The following is a 19532-nucleotide window of genomic DNA, read 5'->3' as shown; positions in this document are numbered from 1 at the left end:
GGGGTGAGCAAAACAGAAAAGGACATGGTCCCTGCCTTCAATTTCTCCTGACCATTAAGGGGAAATTAGAAAGCCTTCTCATGCAGGACAGTTTTGGGGAAAGATACAGATCTTAAAAGAGGATGGTAATAAATCTCACCATTTCATTCTGTTTCAAAACTTTTTTGGCTTCTTGCTGCTCACAGCAGTAGTTTTCAAACTTGAGGAATGTACAAATTCCTTTTAAGGCAAATCATTTATCTTGGGCCTGCAAACCTGGTTTTATTTAATAGCATTCAAATATGTACAGACATAAAATAAAATTTAAGTTGCTATATAAAATTTGTGTACAAATATAAGCAAAAAAACCCCCATGCTGATACTTTAAATAAAAGCGCATTTCAAATCCAATAAAATGACACATTTTTGCCGAAACCCGACTGCTCCCACCCGAGGCTCTTTAAGTTCAGCATGGCTGTATTACTGGGTGCTGTATGGTGACTCAGTCCTCCCACTATTTTTCTCTATTCAAGCTCCTATGAAACTTTGTTTTATATAATGCATCATGATTTCACTCGACCTTTTCTTGGCTTGAACATATATATTCCTTGTACATTAAGTCCCCTTCTATTTCTTTAATGTTGATTCTTGACAAAACATGGAGATAAATTTGTTATCTCTGTGGCTAAATACCACCCAACTATTAAAAATATTTTTAAACTATTATTTTTATGGTTTCCATTAAAAAAAATCATAGTCTTATAATATTGAGGAAATGATTAGGTACAGTGGTCCACATATGCTAATGATGTGATCTGCCATATTATGAATGATCATTCAGTAATTGTTTCAGTTAGAATTGACTCCTGTTGTGAGAGAAAATCTTTTCAACCTGATATAAGCAAAAGGGGAAATTTATTTTGCTTATAGAACTGAAAAATATATGAATAGGGCTATCTATAGGTATGATTTCATTCAGAGCTTAAGTGATGTCATCTGGATCTATCTCTTGCCTCAGATTTGTATCAGGCTTTCCTGCAGCATCAGGGAGAATATATGTATGTGTGTGTGTGTGTATAAATAACCTCCATGTATATTCTTATATAAATTAAAGAATGTTATATACATATGATGTTTATGACATAATGGCCAGGGGAAGTCATGAAGCCAGACTGCTTGAGTTCAGTATTTACCAGTTCCTGGCTGGATAATTTTGGGAAAGTTACATAACCTTTTTGTGCCTCAGTTTCTTCATCTGTAAAATAGGGATAAAATGGTATATATCCTTTACATAGTTGTAAAAAAGATTAGTGAGCTCATATATGTGAAGTGCTTAGCACAGTTCCTGTTATAAAGTAAGTTTATGTAAATGATGGATTCTATTAGTATCATTTTACTATTATTATAAAAATATATAATATAATATGAAGTGAAATGATGTGAAGTTGCTCAGTCATGTCCTACTCTTTGTGACCCCATGGATTATAGCCTTCCAGGCTCCTCTGTCCATGGGATTTTCCAGGCAAGGATGGCGTGGGTTGCCATTTCCTTCTCCAGGGGATCTTCCCAACCCAGGGATCGAACCTGGGTCTCCCGCATCGTAGGCAGATGCTTTTACCGTCTGAGCCACCAGGGAAGTCATGATAGAGTAATTCAGGATTATTTTATCCCAGATACACCAGGATAGTACAAGAAAAAATCCATTCCCTATCAGTTCAGTTTAGTTCAGTTGCTCAGTTGTGTCCAGCTCTTTGTGACCCCATTGATTGCACCACGCCAGGCTTCCCTGTCCATCACTAGCTCCCGGAGCTTGCTCAAACTCATGTCCATTGAGTCGATGATGCCATCCAACCATCTCATCCACAGTCGTCCCCTTCTCCTCCAGCCTTCAATCTTTCCCAACATCAGGGTCTTTTCCAGTGAGTCAGTTCTTCACATCAGGTGGCCAAAGTATTGGAGCTTCAGCTTCAGCATCAGTCCTTCCAGTGAATATTCAGGGTGGATTTCCTTTGGGATTGACTGATTTGATCTTCTTGCAGTCCAAGGGACTCTGAAGAGTCTTCTCCAACACCACAGTTCAAAAGCATGAATTTTTCAGCACTCAGCTTTCTTAATGGTCCAATTCTCACATCCATGCATGATTACTGGAAAAACTATAGGTTTTACTAGACAGACCTTTGTTGTCAAAGTAATGTCTCTGCTTTTTAATATGCTGTCTAGATTGGTCATTGGTCATAGCTTTTCTTCCAAGGAACAAGCGTATTTTAATTTCATGGCTGCAGTCACCGTCAGCAGAGATTTTGGAGCCCAAGAAAACAAAAAGTACTGTATGTATTCCTTTCATAGTTAGGATTTTATGGGAGAAAACCCGTAGATGTGGCGAGTGTTAAGGTGACTGTGACTGTGACAGTAAGTTGCAAGCATTACTTGCATTCCGGAGTCATGGCTTTACTTATCTCTTCCTGCAGTATACAACTGGACCGTGGATGAGGTGGTGCAGTGGCTGATCACGTATGTGGAGCTGCCTCAGTATGAGGAGACCTTCCGGAAGCTGCAGCTCAGTGGCCATGCCATGCCAAGGTCAGGAGGAGAGTGGGTTTTCTCACTTGGGGTGTAGGGAATGGGCTGGGGTTGGCCTGCCTTCAGTTTGCTCTCACGTGTTAAGTGAAGTTTCACTCCTTTCAGGGCAGAATTTGTAGACTTCTTTTCTCATTTATTGTGTAGTTGCTATAAAGCATAATGGGCACTTCACATTTATTCTCTTATTTAATATTTCTATCAATCCTGAGAAGAGTACTAATGGCTGCCATTTATTGAGTACTTAGTACATGCCAGGCACTCTACTCAACACTTTATATACAGTATCATTTAATTCTTACATCAGTCCTGTAAGGTAGATATTATTGTGTCTAGGTGATAAACCTGGCGAAGTAACTTTTCCAAGGTCACATGGCTTGTTAGAGGCAAAACTGTGATTTGAACCTAGATCTGGGTAGACTTCAAAGCCTGTGCTGCTTCTCTTTTCTTCAGCTGGCTCCCCCCAGCAGCTGTTTCTTTCATTGTCCGGGGCACTGGGGCCCTGGGGTTCCTTTAACTTCCCCTAAATTACCCATATACAGTTTATCTACTCTTAAAAAATGGTACAGAGATGGGGGCCAACTAGCATTGGCCCCAGCCTCCTCTCCGGAATGAATGTTCCAACAACCGCTGTGTCCTAACTCTGCCTCTCTTATAGATACAGTATGCTAGGACTTGGGGTGGTGTGGGGAGGGGCTAGATCTGCTTGGACTTCTTGTTATGTCACCTAGTGCCGTATGTCATCCAGTGATTAATCCATTTACTTATTCATTCAATCAATATTTACTGGGTACCTGTTCTGTGCCAAGCACTTGTGCTGGGTGCTGGCAATAAAGATGACAACAAGTTGCCCTTCCCCTCAAAGGGCTTACTGTTTGGTAAGTGCTCATTATGTATACTCTGTCATCTTATTATGTAGGTGCATCTGTTTATGAGCTTCAGCAAAGGGAAAAGGGGAAGGTGAAGCTGTTGGAATGTCCACACATTGCAGCCTCCAGCCATAGAGTTACTGGGCAGTGCTGTCCAGGCTAAGCTGAGCCGGCTGGTCCCTCTTCTGCTGCCCACAGCCTCTTCTTCACGGCTTCTCCCTACTCTAGAGAGAGTAATAATCTTAATGTTTGTACATCCCTTTATAGAGTTTCTTTCCTACCTGTTATTTCAGTTGATTCCCACTGTTCTGGGAGGAAGGAATTATCCCAACTTTTGGGCAGGCAAACTGAATTTCAAATATTTTATGATTTATCAAAGCCAGTAAGTTGCAGAGCTGCCCTGTTTTTTTCGCTGCATCTTCCTCTTGCCCCATGTAGTTGAAAATAGGCATCCTGGAAATACTCAGTGTAGTTCTATTTAACAGCACTTTACCAAGCATACCCTGTGCCGTGCTCTCTCCTGGGCCCTGAGGACAAAGAAACACATTAGACCTCACACTGGCCTTGAGGAACTCCATGTTTAGTGGAAGAGACAGACAATTAAACAGACTGAAACAATTAAACCACGAAGCTCCAGGATTTAGGTTCTTTCTCATGGAAATAGCAGTATTACCTTGTGGATCCCTGACCCATTCCATCTTGAAGAATGTCAATGGCTTGGATTAAACTGGAAAACATAGATGAAGAATCAGTTCTCAGGTAGTGAGCTCACTTGGCCATTCCGTTACTAGGATTAGATCTGAGACCAGACCCAGCCAGGCTGGGCACAGGGGTAGAGGCAGCCAAACTGTGGTACCTCAGTGACAGTAGGAAGCATGGAGCCTTCAGAGCAGGGAGTGTGGGGTGGAGTGGGGGTGTTTTTCTAGTCCTATCACTAGGCAGCATGGTATAATGGGATGAATCTAGCAGATTTGGGTTGAATCCTGCCTTTGCCACTTACTTGCTGTGTGACTTTGGGCAAATTACTTATCACGAAGTCTCAGTTTTCTTATCTGTAAAGTCGAGCTAATAAAAGAACTGGGTTCCTAAAGTGTGGGGATGAAATGAGGTATTGTATGTAAAGTGTCAGAATAGTATGAGATACGCAGCTGCTTAATAAACGTTAGTTCCTTTCTCATTTCTCGTTGCTTAGAAATTCATAGGTTTCTTTGACAAATAGACTGTAGAAAAGGTGATACTTACTTTGATCAGTTAGATGAAGGCCAGTACACTTGTTGATGAGGTGAAGTCACTCAGTCGTGTCCGACTCTGTGACCCCATGGACTGTAACCTACTAGGCTTCTCCGTCCATGGGATTCTCCAGGCAAGAATACTGGAGTGGATTGCCATTTCCTTCTCCAAGGGATCTTCCCGACCCAGGGATTGAACCCGGGTCTCCCGTATTGGAGGCAGATGCTTTAACCTCTGAGCCACCACTTGTTAGAGGTGCTCTAAAGAGTGCCCCAAGAACTCCCAAGTTTGTAGGAAGCATCGGATTTACTTAAGTTTACACAGAAGGAAATTGAGGCCCCAGGGAAGAGATTAAGCAGCTTATGTCAGACAAGTGAATCATTGATGGAGCTGGGGCCAGAAGCTGGATCTCCTGACCATCCCCACCCCTACCCCACCCTCACCCACATCAGGGTATCTCACTGCCTGTTTTATAGATGGGCTTGGTTGCTTCCCAGGACTAGAGAAAGAAGTAACTATGCCTGCATGCCCAGGCAGGAGTGTAAATGACACACTGATGTCAGAAGCTTTTCTTTATCTAGGGAAACAAAGCTATGAATCAGAAAAGAGCACAAACCATAGTATAGTAGATCATCCTCACTTGCGGGACCCAGACCAGTGGTTTTTCAACCTTTCATGTCTTATACTCCTCTCCCCTCTATACCCACTAAATTCGAGCAGAAGAGAAACAAAAGTCCAGTTTTTCCTATATCATTTCCTTGTTTATAGGTCCTCTCTTATTAAGTTATTATTAACAGTATGATTGAAGAATATAAAAACTATAGTAATGTGATTGAGAGTCAATTACTATTACTCAAATACAAGATGACAAGACTAATGCAATGCTCTTTGTCAGCAGATTTATATTTAATGACAGTTAGAATCAGGTAAATTCAGAGGCCCTCAGAATCCCTGGGTCATGTGGCATAACATTTTGACCTGGGCTGGACAGGAGAATGCATTTACAGATGGTGGGAGTGTGGAGACAGGTGTTTGGTGGATAATCCCTGGGAGGAGAAGCACAACAGAAAATTTACAGTTGAGTATGGGAATGGTCACAGGTAGTTAATCCTTAGAAAATATGATATTCAGGAGATGATGGACATGGGGAGAAAGGTGAAGAAATTCTTGGTGAATGTTATGTGCTCTCTTTACTGCTTGTTGAGATCCACTGGTGTTGACTCCGTATACTAGAGTCAAGAGGGGAGCAAGCACCAGGAGCTAGAATTCATGGAAGTGTTCCTGGGGGAGGTGGGTAATCCTACCAGGATCGTTCCTGCTTTGCTGGCAGGGAACTGAGCCCCTGCTGTTTGCCCCCACAGGCTTGCTGTAACCAATACCACCATGACAGGGACTGTGTTGAAGATGACAGACCGGAGCCATCGGCAGAAGCTGCAGCTGAAGGCCCTGGACACGGTGCTCTTTGGGCCTCCTCTCTGTGAGTCCTGGGGAGAGGGAAGGCTGCTGATGTGCCATGGACCCCAAGGCTGGGTTGAGGTCCTGGGTCTGCCCCAAAGGGATAAAATGAATGTTCTAGAGAGGTACATCAGAAGGTTAAAGAAGGCATTCTATAAAAGAGGTGGCATGTGACCTCTGCCTTTAAAGATGGGTAGGGCTTTATTCCATGGAGGAGGCAGGAGAGGCCAGTCTAGGTGGAGAAGACAACCTGAGTGAGAATGCAGACACTAAATATGAATGGTATGCTCAGGGATAACAACCTGAAGCGGGCTGAGTGCCGTCTAGCTATTCCTGCTGCCGCTGTGGACGTGCAGAGGCCATGGACTGATTACTGAACATTTCGTGTCCTTGAACAACCGGACAGGGCTAAGCAGGCTTTCACTGAAGCAACAGAGATACACTTAGACTAGGGCAGGTTGGTTTCTTCAGCCCAGGGTCAGCTGAGGGGATTAGGTGCTTCAGCTCCTGAACATCTGTCAGGTGGGAATGATCAACCTTGCCATCCTTTTTTATCCTAAGTGAACTCAACACAGAGTAGTACAATTTCTTAGAAAATTTGCCTTGACCAGAAGGCTCTTCAGGCCTACTCTGTGTCCTTTGGGAGCTGTTGGCACCAGCCTGACCCCAGTGGAGGATGCCAGCAGCAGGATACTTTGAAGCCCAACACCAGTCCAGAGAAGCCGCAGGCAGGCAGGGTCAGTGGCAGTGTGACATTTCCCTGTCTGTGCATTTGGCTTGACAAATACCCCAGCTGATGTCTCAGTAGAGGTGGATAGGTCCATAATTTTTTGGTTTAAAAAAGCTTTAATAGACTTTATTTTTATTTTATTATTTTTTAAGATTTGTTTATTTTAGTTTTTAGCCACACGGCTTGTGGGATCTTAGTTACCCAACCAGGGATCAAACTCAGACCCACAGTAGTGAAAGCCCGAGTCTTAACCACCAAGAAATTCCCTATTTTTATTTTTTAATTTAAAACATTAAAAAAATTTTTTTTTCTCTTTTAGCCATGCTGCATGGTATGTGGGATCCTAGTTCCCTTACTGGGGGTTGAACCCATGCCACTGCAGTGGAAGCAGAGTCTTAACCACTGTACCACTGGGGAAGTCCCTAGACTTTATTTTTTTGAGTAGATTTAGGTTCACATCAAAATTGAGTGGAAGGTACAGAGATTTTCCATACGCTTCTGCCCCCATACATGCACAGCCTTCCCCATTAAAAACATCTTCACCACAGTGGTAGATTTGTAACAACTGCTGAACCTACACCGACACAGCGTTATCACCCTGAGTCCATAGTTTACATTAAGATTCACTCTTGGTGTTGTGCAGTCTGTGGGTTTGGACAAATATATAATGAGTTGTATCCACCTGTGTGGTGTCAGACAGAATGGTTTTTCACTGCCCTAAAGATCCTCTGTGCTCCACCTGTTTATCCTTCTTTCTTCCTCAACCCCTGGCAATCATTGATTTTTTTTTTTTCTTTACCTCTCCATAGTTTTGTCTTCTTCAGAAGGTCTATACCTTTTGTAAGTGTGAAACAGAGCAACATGGGAGAAGACCATTTTCATCCGCTTTGTTGCCTTTTTTGGTCTTGTTCTATGTCTTTAGTCACTCAGTCATGTCTGACTCTTTGCGACCCCATGGACTGTAGCCCGCCAGGCCTCTCTGTCTATGAGGATTCTCCAGGCAAGAATACTAGAGCGGGTTGCCATGCCCTCCTCCAGGGGATCTTCCCAACCCAGGGATCAAACCCAGCTCTCCTGCATCGCAGGTGGATTCTTTACTGTGTAAGCCACCAGGGAAGCCTTTTAGGTCCTAGGACACATTTTTTCTTATCATTCATTTGTAAGTTTTAAATAAATGACACAATGAAGGCTCTAATTGTGAGGCCCACCCTCTGTACTGAGCAATGGCCTTTTATTCATCCACCAACCTTTTTAAAGCACCTACTGTGCACCACTAAATGACAGTCTCTTCTCTCAAGAAGTTCCATCTAAATGAACATTGGCATGTCAAGAAATTCAGTAAATGGTCAACAGATACAGTGGTATAACAGTCATGTAAGTCATTCCATAGTTCAGATGGGAGCACAAAGTAGGGAGGAGTTTTCAGTTGGAGACCAAGAAGTTTTATGGAGAGGATCACTCTTGAGTTGACTCTTGAAAAATGGGAAGTGGCCTTATTAAACTTTCTTTATTAACAGCCTACCCCCCTCTCTTTGTATACACCAGCAAAAACTATACCAGGAGACTCAAACCCAGCAGTGAAAGCTAGGTTATTTTTTCAGAGGCTCTCCCATGTTACCCTGCAGTTAGGGGGAGGCCTTTGGCAGCCTGAAATCTTCTTTGGTCTTCTGAGATATACTGATAGACTGTTAACACAGCTAGTGCTAATGGTAAAGAATCCACCTGCCAGTGCAGGAGACGTAAGATGTAAGAGATGTGGGTTTGATCCCTGGTTCAGGAAGATCCCCTGGAAAAGGAAATGGCAACCCACTCCAGTATTCTTGCCTGGAGAATCCCATGGACAGAGAAGCCTGGCGGGCTACAGTCTATAGGGTTGCAAAGAGTCAGACACGACTGAAGCAATGTAGCATACACACGGTCTGTATCGAAATAGTATTTACCATATCTGAAAGGGTGTGTTAAAAACAGGTTAAAGTAAGTAAGAATTGCAAATGGAAAAATCACCTTTTTCTCAAGCACACACGGAACCTTCTCCAGGATAGATCATATCCTGGGCCGTAAATCTAGCCTTGGTAAGTTCAAAAAAATTGAAATAATTCCAAGCATCTTTTCTGACCATAATGCAGTAAGATTAGATGTCAATTACAGGAGAAAAACTATTAAAAATTGCAACATATGGAGGCTGAACAACTAACAAATCACAGAAGAAATCAAAATATGCACAGAAACGAATGAAAATGAAAACACAACAACCCCAAACCTATGGGACACTATAAAAGTAGTGCGAAGGGGAAGGTTCATAGCAATACAGGCTTACCTCAAGAAACAAGAAAAAAGTCAAATAAATAACCTAACTGTACACCTCAAGCAACTAGAAAAGGAAGAAATGAAGAACCCTAGGGATAGTAGAAGGAAAGAAATCTTAAAAATTAGGGCAGAAATAAATGCAAAAGAAACATAAGAGACCAGAGCAAAAATCAACAAAGCCAAAAGCTGGTTCTTTGAGAAGATAAATAAAATTGACAAACCATTAGCCAGACTCATCAAGAAACAAAGGGAGAAAAATCAAATCAACAAAATTAGAAATGAAAATGGAGAGATCGCAACAGACAACACAGAAATATGGAGGATCATAAGACCATTATTAGCAACTATATGCCAATGTAATGGACAACTTGGAAGAAATGGACAGATTCTTAGAAAAGTGCAACTTTTCAAAACTGAACCAGGAAGAAATAGGAAATCTTAACAGACCCATCACAAGCAAAGAAATTGAAACTGTAATCAGAAATCTTCCAGCAAACAAAAGCCCAGGTCCAGATGGCTTCACAACTGACTTCTACCAAAAATTTAGAGTAGGATAGTAGCACCTATCCTACTCAAACTCTCCAGAAAATTGCAGAGGAAGGTAAACTTCCAAACTCATTCTATGAGGCCACCATCACCCTAATACCAAAACCTGACAAAGATGCCACAAAAAAGAGAAAACTACAGGCCAGTATCGCTGATGAAAATAGATGCAAAAGTCCTTAACAAAACTCTAGCAATCAGAATCCAACAACACATTAAAAAGATCATTCACCATGACCAAGTGGGCTTTATCCCAGGAATGCAAGGATTCTTCAATATCCACAAATCAATGAATGTAATTCACCACATTAACAAACTGAAAAATAAAAGCCATATGATTATCTCAATAGATGCAGAGAAAGCCTTTGACAAAATTCAACCTCCAGTTATGATAAAACTCTCCAGAAAGCAGGAATAGAAGGAACATACCTCAGCATAATAAAAGCTATATATGACAAACCCACAGCAAACATTATCCTCAATGGTGAAAAATTGAAAGCATTTCCCCTAATGTCAGGAATAAGACAACGGTGCCCACTTTCACCACTACTATTCAACATAGTTTTGGAAGTTTTGGCCACAGCAATCAGAGCAGAAAAAGAAATAAAAGGAATCCAAATTGGAAAAGAAGAAGTAAAACCCTCACTATTTGCAGATGACATGATCCTCTACACAGAAAACCCTAAAGACTCCACCAGAAAATTACTAGAACTAATCAATGAATATAGTAAAGTTGCAGGATATAAAATCAACACACAGAAATCCCTTGCATTCCTATACACTAACAATGAGAAAGCAGAAAGAGAAATTAAGGAAAAAATTCCATTCACCATTGCAACAAAAAGAATAAAATACTTAGGAAGATATCTACCTAAAGAAACAAAAGACCTATATATAGAAAACTATAAAACACTGGTGAAAGAAATCAAAGGGGACATAAATAGATGGAGAAATATACCGTGTTCATGGATTGAAAGAATCCGTATAGTGAAAATGAGTATGCTGCCCAAAGCAATCTATAGATTCAGTGCAATCCCTATCAAGCTACCAACGGTATTTTTCAGAGAACTAGAACAAATAATTTCACAATTTGTATGGAAATACAAAAAACCTCAAATAGCAAAGCAATCTTGAGAAAGAAGAATGGAACTGGAGGAATCAACCTGCCTGACTTCAGGCTCTACTACAAGGCCACAGTCATCAAGACAGTATGGCTGGCACAAAGACAGAAATATAGATCAATGGAACAAAAGAGAAAGCCCAGAGATAAATCCACGCACCTATGGACATCTTATCTTTGATAAAGGAGAAAAGGTTATACAATGGAGAAAAGACAATCTCTTTAACAAGTGGTGCCGGGAAAACTGGTCAATCACTTGTAAAAGAATGAAACTAGAACACTTTCTAACACCATACACAAAAATAAACTCAAAATGGATTAAAGATCTAAATATAAGACCAGAAACTATAAAACTCCTAGAGGAGAACATAGGCAAAACACTCTCTGACATAAATCACAGCAGGATCCTCTATGACCCACCTCTCAGAATATTGGAAATAAAAGCAAAAATAAACAAATGGGACCTAATTAAAATTAAAAGCTTCTGCACAACAAAGGAAATTATAAGCAAGGTGAAAAGACAGCCTTCAGAATGGGAGAAAATAATAGCAAATGAAGCAACCCATAAAAGAATTAATCTCAAAAATATACAAGCAACTCCTGCAGCTCAATTCCAGAAAAATAGACAACCCAATCAAAAAGTGGGCCAAAGAACTAAACAGACATTTCTCCAAAGAAGATGCAGATGGCTAACAAACACATGAAAAGATGCTCAACATCACTCATTATCAGAGAAATGCAGATCAAAATCACAATAAGGTACCATTTCATGCCAGTCAGAATGGCTGCTATCCAAAAGTCTACAAGCAATAAATGCTGGAGAGGGTGTGGAGAAAAGGGAACCCTCTTGCACTGTTGGTGGTAATGCAAACTAGTACAGCCACTATGGAGAACAGTGTAGCGATTCCTTAAAAAACTGGAAATAGAGCTGCCATATGACCCAGCAATCCCACTGCTGGGCATATACAGTGAGGAAACCAGAATTGAAAGAGACACATGTACCCCAATGTTTATTGCAGCACTGTTTATAATAGCCAGGACATGGAAGCAACCTAGATGCCCATCAGCAGACAAATGGATAAGAAAGCTGTGGTACATATACACAATGGAATATTACTCAGCCATTAAAAAGAATACATTTGAATCAGTTCTGATGAGGTGGATTAAACTGAAGCCTATTATATAGAGTGAAGTAAGCCAGAAAGAAAAACACCAATACAGTATACTAATGCATATATATGGAATTTAGAAATATGGTAACGATAACCCTGTATGCGAGAGAGCAAAAGAGACACAGATGTATAGAACAGTCTTTTGGACTCTGTGGGAGAGGGCAATGGTGTGATGATTTGGGAGAATGGCATTGAAACATGTATAATATCATATATGAAATGAATCGCCAGTCCAGGTTTGATGCATGATACAGGGTGCTCGGGACTGGTGCACTGAGATAACCCAGAGGGATGGTATGGGGAGAGAAGTGGGAGGGGGTTTCAGGATGGGGAACACATGTAAACCCATGGCAGATTCATGTCAGTGTATGGCAAAGCCAATACAATATTGTAAAGTAATTATCCTCCGATTAAAATAAAAAAAAAAAGAAAAATCAGCTAGGTCTAGAGAGCATGAGAATCAGAATCCTGGGAACATGGTACTGGGTCCTGGAGGTCAGAGCCAGCAAGGGGAGCCCCAGTAAATTGGGTTAGGCTGATACCAGGACAGGAGTATCTTCTCCTAGACTCATTTCATTTAGCCTCTAGGTTGCCTGTAACCTAATGTAAAGGAGGTCAGAGGTCAGCAGAAAACTGGTTTCTGAGGTAGGCAGAGCAGAGGTGCTATAGTTAAGAAGATACTTCACATCCACTAGGATAGCTACAATAAAAGTGAAAACAGAGGAAAGAACAGAAAGTAAGTGTTGGCAGGGATGTGGAGAAATTAGAACACTTGTACATTTCTAGTGATAAGGAGAAAGGTTCAGCTACTTTAGAACATAGTCTCATTGTTCCTCAAAAAGTTAAACATAGTTACCATATAACTCAGCGATTCCATACCTGGGAATGTACCCCACAAGTACATGTACATAGCAGCTTTATTCACAATAGCTGAGGTGGAAGCAACCCATATATACATTGATGGATGAATGGATAAATAGTTGTAGTATATAAACACAATGAAATGTAACTCAATCATAAAAGGAAGTGAAGTTCTGATTACATGCTACAAGAACATGTATTATTTGATTCCATTTATATGCAATATTCAGAATAGATAAATCCATAGGGATCAAATTAAGATTGGTGGCTGGCAGGGGCTGGAGTGAGTGGGAAATGGGAAGTGGCTGGTAATGGGTATGGGATTTCTTTTGGGATAATGATGAAGGTTCTAAAATTAATTGTGCTGATGGTTGCACAATCTTGTGAATACACTAAAATCACTGAATTGTTTAATTTAAAAGAATGAATTTTAGAGTATGTGGATTATATCTCCCATCATCACCATCATCATTATTTCAACTTGATTTTTTATAACCTTTAGACTTCCATTTAGAGAACTTCTTATAAACCTAGGGAAGCACCTTGGTCTCTTCAAAATTGCCCCTCACTGTATGACTTTTGTGTAGATTGTTTTTCTCAGTATATATTTGCTGATTTGTATCATGAAACAACTGAACTGAAGGATCCTTATGACTTCTTTCAGCTGTGACATTCCATGATTTGGGGGAGAAACCCTTTGGTTGATAAGGATTCTGTGTAAAAGATAGGAGGCCTGTTCTTTCCCCTTACTACCTGTATCCTGTACTTTTATGACTTCTGTGTTCAGCCCTTGTCTTATCATGTGACCTTTGGCAGTTCACTTCTCCTGCTTAGATTTGGCTTCCCTCATCTGTGGAATGGTCTTGGTCATTTAGGCTCTTACTGGCTCTCTCATTCAAGAACTCAGAATTGGTGTCCTCCTGGGAGCTAAGATGAATCCAGCAGCTGTCCTGATGACAGAGATTGTTTTTTATACTTTCCTGCTAATACTTCTTAAAGAAAAATTTAGGAAATTGTCAGCTGGAACCTAAGGAAGATACTAGGAAGCTCTTTGCCAGGAGACTTCTGCAAGAGTGGGCCGCCCCTGGTGGGTGCCTGCAGAGAATCCCTTGACCTGTGTCCCCTAGGTTCTGTTTTCCCATTTGCACATGGACTAAAACCCTTAGCCAGTGCTCTTCCCTGTCCAGCACCCATGCAGGATTTAGAGTGATGGCCTGTGCTAGCTTGGACCTGGGTTCTGCATCCAGGGTGAGCTGGTTAAGGCTGTGATCTCAGGCCTCCCCACTGGCTTGCAGTGAACACCCCCTGAGCACCTGGGCTGGCTTCAGTTGCCAGCTGTGGCTACCTTGCCCAGTATTAATGAAATCCCACCGCCGGCCTGAGGCTTGAGAAATTGCAAATCACAATTTTGTTTACAGTCGTAGCTGGAGGGTCTGCTGAGTGACTGGATCCATCTGCCCGCAGCAGCCTCAGAGCTTGGGAAGAGGGAAGGAGGATCAGACTGGCTCAGCCTGGAGTCCTGACCAGGAAGACAGCTCTGCCCTCCCTGCCTGGGCCACAGAGCAGCGCAGGTGTTTCCCGTCTTTTCCGCCAGCAGAGCTGGCTCTAGGCTGGCCCAGCTGGGGCTCTCCTGACAGTGCCGGTGGCCAGGTGTCAGGTGTGCTCTGAGACACAGAGGCCCAAAGACAGTGCTCAGTTTGGGGTCTCAGCTGATCTCTCATTATGGCAGCAAATGATTCACTGAGGCTCAAATGAGGCGAGTTTTAAACAGCAGAGCCATGACTCAAACCTAGGTTTTTAGCTTATATTTCAGCTCTCTTTTCTACTGTATTATCCCACCCTCCACTTCTGTTAGAGGAGACAAGATGTAAGAGTCCCAGCTCTGAAATCAAACCGACTGGCTCTATCATTCAGTCACTTGGTGACCTTGGGCACATTCCTAAGGTTCTCTGTGTCCCAGTTTCCTCTAAGTGGTAGCTGCTGTTGTTAGTGTGTATCACTGTCTTGGGCTCAGGGCTGGGTGCCCTTTGTGCTGTTAGGAGTACTGAGAAAGGTGCAGAAAGAGGCCTGCACAGTAATCATGGGGGTTGGGGGGACTTGTGAAGAAGAAAAGACAAAGACTGCACCTTGTTTTCCTTCCACAGTGGCTCAGGTAATAGGAGAAGGCACCAGTGAGCGGGAGGGGCTGCCTGTCTGGGACAGCTTGCTCTGTTCTTATGCGCTTTCTCCTTTTTGTTATGTTCCTTCTCTAGGATGCCTTTCCAGCCTCTTCCTGGGCATGCTCAACCCTTCCCTCTTACTTTCCACTTTCCTCTGGGGATCCACAGCCCTTTGTACCTGCTTTTTTGTTTGTTATTTCAGATTTCCCTCTCTTATTGAAAGTATAATTGATTATACTAGTACAATATTGTGTTAGTTTCAGGAGCGCAGAAAAGTAATTATATCTGCTTTCTGTATAACAGTCTGTTTCCCTGTCTGTTACTCTTTAAACTGGAAGCTCCTTGAGGGTAGACACAGCTTTGTTCATCTGTCATTGCCACTCAGCTTAAGGCCCAGCAAGGAAGAGGTGGAAGTTACACAGAAGGAGGCTGGGCCTCTCCAGAGCTACAGGCTTGGGGGAGGTAGGGGAAGAGTCTGGCTCAGCTTAGCTGTGGGGAGAACTGCTCCCCGTGTAGTATCTGTGCACCGGTGGGGCAGCTAAGGCATTTTTTGGGGGGCTACAATCAGAAGAAAAGAGGGGCCAGAAATAGTTCTCACAGGTTAAACAGACACCTCAGCATAGAAGGCTATGTAAATGACAAAAGAAATTCCTAGCACCTACTGTGGCAGTGAGGGGTGAGTATCTGTAATCTGTCAGGCACAGGGGACTGTGGGCAGTAGAGAAGCAGATAGAATACGTGGGGAGAGGGGATTCCGGAACGTGATAATCACTGGAGCCTCACGTTCTCACCCTGAAAACTGGCACCCTGAGAATTCTGTCACTCTGCGCTCTGTGCACATGTCAGCATCTCATTTGTTTACACCCTCCTCCCTTGCCTCAAGCCTGACTGTGTTAACAGTTGACCTCATTTTGCTAAAATCTATTTGTAGCACTCAGGCTGGGAATTTTGCCACCTTCTGGCTCCCCAGGCCCGAACCATCTTCCCTGGGTTAGTTGTGTTCATCTCGCCGGCCATGCCCGCTGTCATGAAACCTCTGTAGTTTTTCCGTGGCTGAGTTCACTGGTGACAGGTGGATTCTGAGAGCTGAGTTCCCGTAGAGGCTGTGAGGACAGCTCGCCAGACATTTCTTCCTTTCTTTAACTTATTTTAATTGGGGATAATTACTTTACAATATTGTGATTTTTTTGCCATACATCAACATGAATCAGCCATAGGCATACAAGTGTCCCCTCCTCCTGAACCCCCATCCCTCCAGGTTGTCACAGAGCACCAGCTCTGGGTTCTCTGCATCATACATCAAATTCCCACTTTGCCAGACTCTTCTTGTTCCCAGGAGCTGGTATTTGCCTTCTGTATGCACTTTATATTGTTCCTACCCTTTCCTGCTAGAACTTCCTTTTCTTCTTCCTTTTTGCCTCCTTTCCACCTTTGCTAAGTGCCTGCTCTGGTCAGGCTCTATGCTAAGTGTGAGGCTACAGAGATAAATAAGTCTTGTGCCCTGGTCCTGAGGAACCCACGGTGACTGATATGAAAGCTGAAAAGCACACAGGGCAATCTTTGAGAAAATACATGTTTTTAGCTGTCCAGTGAGTGGGTTGGTCAGGGAATCCTAGTCCAGAGGAGAAGGAATGGGCAGGTCTCTGTAAACTATGGTGGGCTGGGAAGGTGGTAGGAATCGAAGAATGGGACTCAGGTTATGATAGGAAGAAGAACATCATGAATAAGGCACAAACTAGATTCTTAGTTTCCCTATTTCTCCTTCTTTTTTCCTGACACTTGTAGTTTATTGATTTTTGTATTAGGGTTCTCCAGAGAAACAGAACCAATAGTATATATATATATATATATATATATATATATGAGGAGGTTTGTTATGAAAATTGATTCACGCTATCTTGGAGGCCAAGAAGTCCCACAGTCTTCCATATATAAGCTGGAACCCAGGAAAGGTGGGGTTGTGGTTCAGTCTGAGTCTGCAGGCTGAGGACCAGGGGAGCTGATGGTGTGTGAATCCCTGTGAGTCTGAAGACCAAGAGCCAGGAGTGCTGATGTGGGTGGGCAGAGGAAAATGGATGTGTAAACTCAAGCTGGAGAGCATATTTGCCCTTCCTCTGCCTTTTGGGTCTGTTCAGACCCTTAGTGCCATGTGGACAATTGGTTGATGCCCAGCCTCATTAATGAAGATTACCTTCTTAACTCAGTCTACTGATTCAAATATTAATCTCATATGAAGACAACTCCACAGACACACCCAGAAATAATTCTTTATCATCTATCCAGATACCCCTTAGCCCAGTCAAGGTGACACATAGAGTTAACCATTAGGGATTCCCTTAGATATCAAAATTCTCCAAGCCAAGCTTCAGTAGTATGTGAACTGTGAACTTCCAGATGTTCAAGCTGGATTTAGAAAAGGCACAGGAATCAGAGATCAAATTGCCAACATTCACTGGATCATCACAAAAGCAAGAGAGTTCCAGAAAAGTATCTACTTTTGCTTTATTGACTATGCCAAAGCCTTTGACTGTGTGGACTACAACAAACTGGAAAATTCTGAAAGAGATGGGAATACCAGACCACCTGACCAACCTCTTGAGGAATCTGTATGCAGGTCAGGAAGCAACAGTTAGAACTGGACATGGAGCAACAGACTGGTTCCAAATAGGAAAAGGAGTACTTCAAGGCTTATTTAACTTCTATGCAGAGTACATCATGAGAAACGCTGGGCTGGAAGAAGCACAAGCTGGAATCAAGATTGCCAGGAGAAATATCAATAACCTCAGATATGCAGATGACACCACCCTTATGGCAGAAAGTGAAGGAGAGCTAAAGAGTCTCTTGATGAAAGTGAAAGAGGAGAGTGAAAAAGTTGGCTTACAGCTCAACATTCAGAAAACAGATCATGGCATCTGGTCCCATCACTTCATCGCAAATAGATGGGGAAACAGTGAAATCAGTGAGAGACTTCATTTTGGGGGGCTTCAAAGTCACTGCAGATGGTGACTGCAGCCATGAAATTAAAAGATGCTTGCTCCTTGGAAGAAAAGTTATGACCAACCTAGACAGCATATTAAAAAACAGACATTACTTTGCCAACAAAGGTCCGTCTAGTCAAAGCTGTGGTTTTTCCAGTAGTCATATATGGATGTGAGAGTTGGACTATAAAAAAAGCTGAGCACCAAAGAAATGATGCTTTTGATCTGTGGTGTTGGAGAAGACTCTTGAGAGTCCCTTGGACTGCAAGGAGATCCAACCAGTCCATCCTAAAGGAAATCAACCCTGAATATTCATTGGAAGGACTGATGCTGACGCTCCAATACTTTGGCCACCTGATGTGAAGAACTGACTCATTTGAAAAGACCCTGATGTGGGGAAATATTTAAGGCAGGAGGAGAAGGGGATGAAAGAGGATAAGATGGTTGGATGACATCACTGACTCGATGGACATGAGTTTGAGTAAACTCTGGGAGTTAGCGATGGACAGGGAGGCCTGGCGTGCTGCAGTCCATGGGGTCACAAAGAGTCGGACACGACTGAGTGGCTCAACTGAACTGAACTAGGACTGTGGACCCCACTGAAAGGAACTGACAATTCTCACATCTATTTCTCTGAACACCTCAAAGTACTTTCATTTACAACTAGGCATTTAATCTTTTAGCAATTCTGTGATAATGCATTTTACAGCTGAGGAAGCTGAGACTGAGATGGGGGAAGTGAATTTCATAACAAATTAGGGCAGAGGTAAGGACAGAACTCAAACTTCCTAATACTTCACGCAAGATGCTTCCTTTGTTGAAATAAGAGTTTCTCTACACGAGGCCTTATTTTTAACCTCAAAGGCCTGGCCATTCAGCTTTTGGATCTTCACTCTCTGATGGCAGTGCCACAGTCAGCTCCCAGCAGGATGAGGGGGGAAACTTAGGCCGTGGAATTCCTATAGCTGCACCGGGGCTAGATCAGGGGATATAGGTGTACTCTGGTGAGACATGTTTGCGTGTAATAAAGCAGAAACAATGCCTGCTGCATGAGTATGAGAAAGTGGGGTGTAGTGGAAAGACCATGCAGTCAAACAAATCTGGATTTGAATTCCTGCTCTGTCACTTTTCATGGACTCTGACAAGTCAATGCCTCTATGGAACCTCACTTTTCTGGTCTTCAACATGGGAATACTCTACTGTATAGATTAGTTGTGAGATTTTGAAATGTTAATGTAAATATCTGATACATTTTATGTTTTCTCTATTTCCCTTTTTTCAAAAAAAAGTCCTTCTTATGTGGATTAAAGAGAGGGAGACATCACACTTAAGGCTTTTCAGTGAAGATTCAACCCCACAAATATTTATTGAGTGGCTTCTGTGTGCTGGTCAGTGCTGTGCTTGGTGCTGGCCTACAGAGAAATGATGATCGGTAGCGGCCACAGAGTAAATCAACCAGATTAGACTCATTTTCTTCCCACCAAGCTTGGTAGCCCACAGGCTGTTGACAGGCAGCATGTCTGAGTTTCAGCTATGCATCTGACAAGGCAGA

At 42.4% G+C, this 19532-nt stretch overlaps 1 protein-coding gene and 1 non-coding gene across 8 annotated transcripts in view; one reads left to right on the top strand and one right to left on the bottom strand.

The window, feature by feature from the left end:
- The window catches only part of STIM1 (stromal interaction molecule 1), a 196731-nt gene that overhangs the window by 155511 nt on the left and 21688 nt on the right, over nucleotides 1–19532 (top strand). For all 7 annotated transcript variants that reach the window (XM_052653280.1, XM_052653281.1, XM_052653286.1 and 4 more), the window contains exons 4-5: nucleotides 2448–2559; nucleotides 6017–6132. In XM_052653280.1, coding sequence (XP_052509240.1) covers nucleotides 2448–2559; nucleotides 6017–6132 — 228 coding nt within the window. The remainder of the gene's footprint in view (nucleotides 1–2447; nucleotides 2560–6016; nucleotides 6133–19532) is intronic.
- TRNAR-ACG (transfer RNA arginine (anticodon ACG)) lies at nucleotides 1543–1615 on the bottom strand. The gene has a single exon. It is a non-coding gene; the product is annotated as a tRNA-Arg (tRNA).

This window comes from Budorcas taxicolor, chromosome 15, assembly GCF_023091745.1.
Source record: "Budorcas taxicolor isolate Tak-1 chromosome 15, Takin1.1, whole genome shotgun sequence".
Classification (NCBI taxonomy): Eukaryota; Metazoa; Chordata; class Mammalia; order Artiodactyla; family Bovidae; genus Budorcas; species Budorcas taxicolor.
The sequence above is the reverse complement of the archived record's forward strand: the minus strand, read 5'-3'. Positions and strand labels throughout refer to the sequence as shown.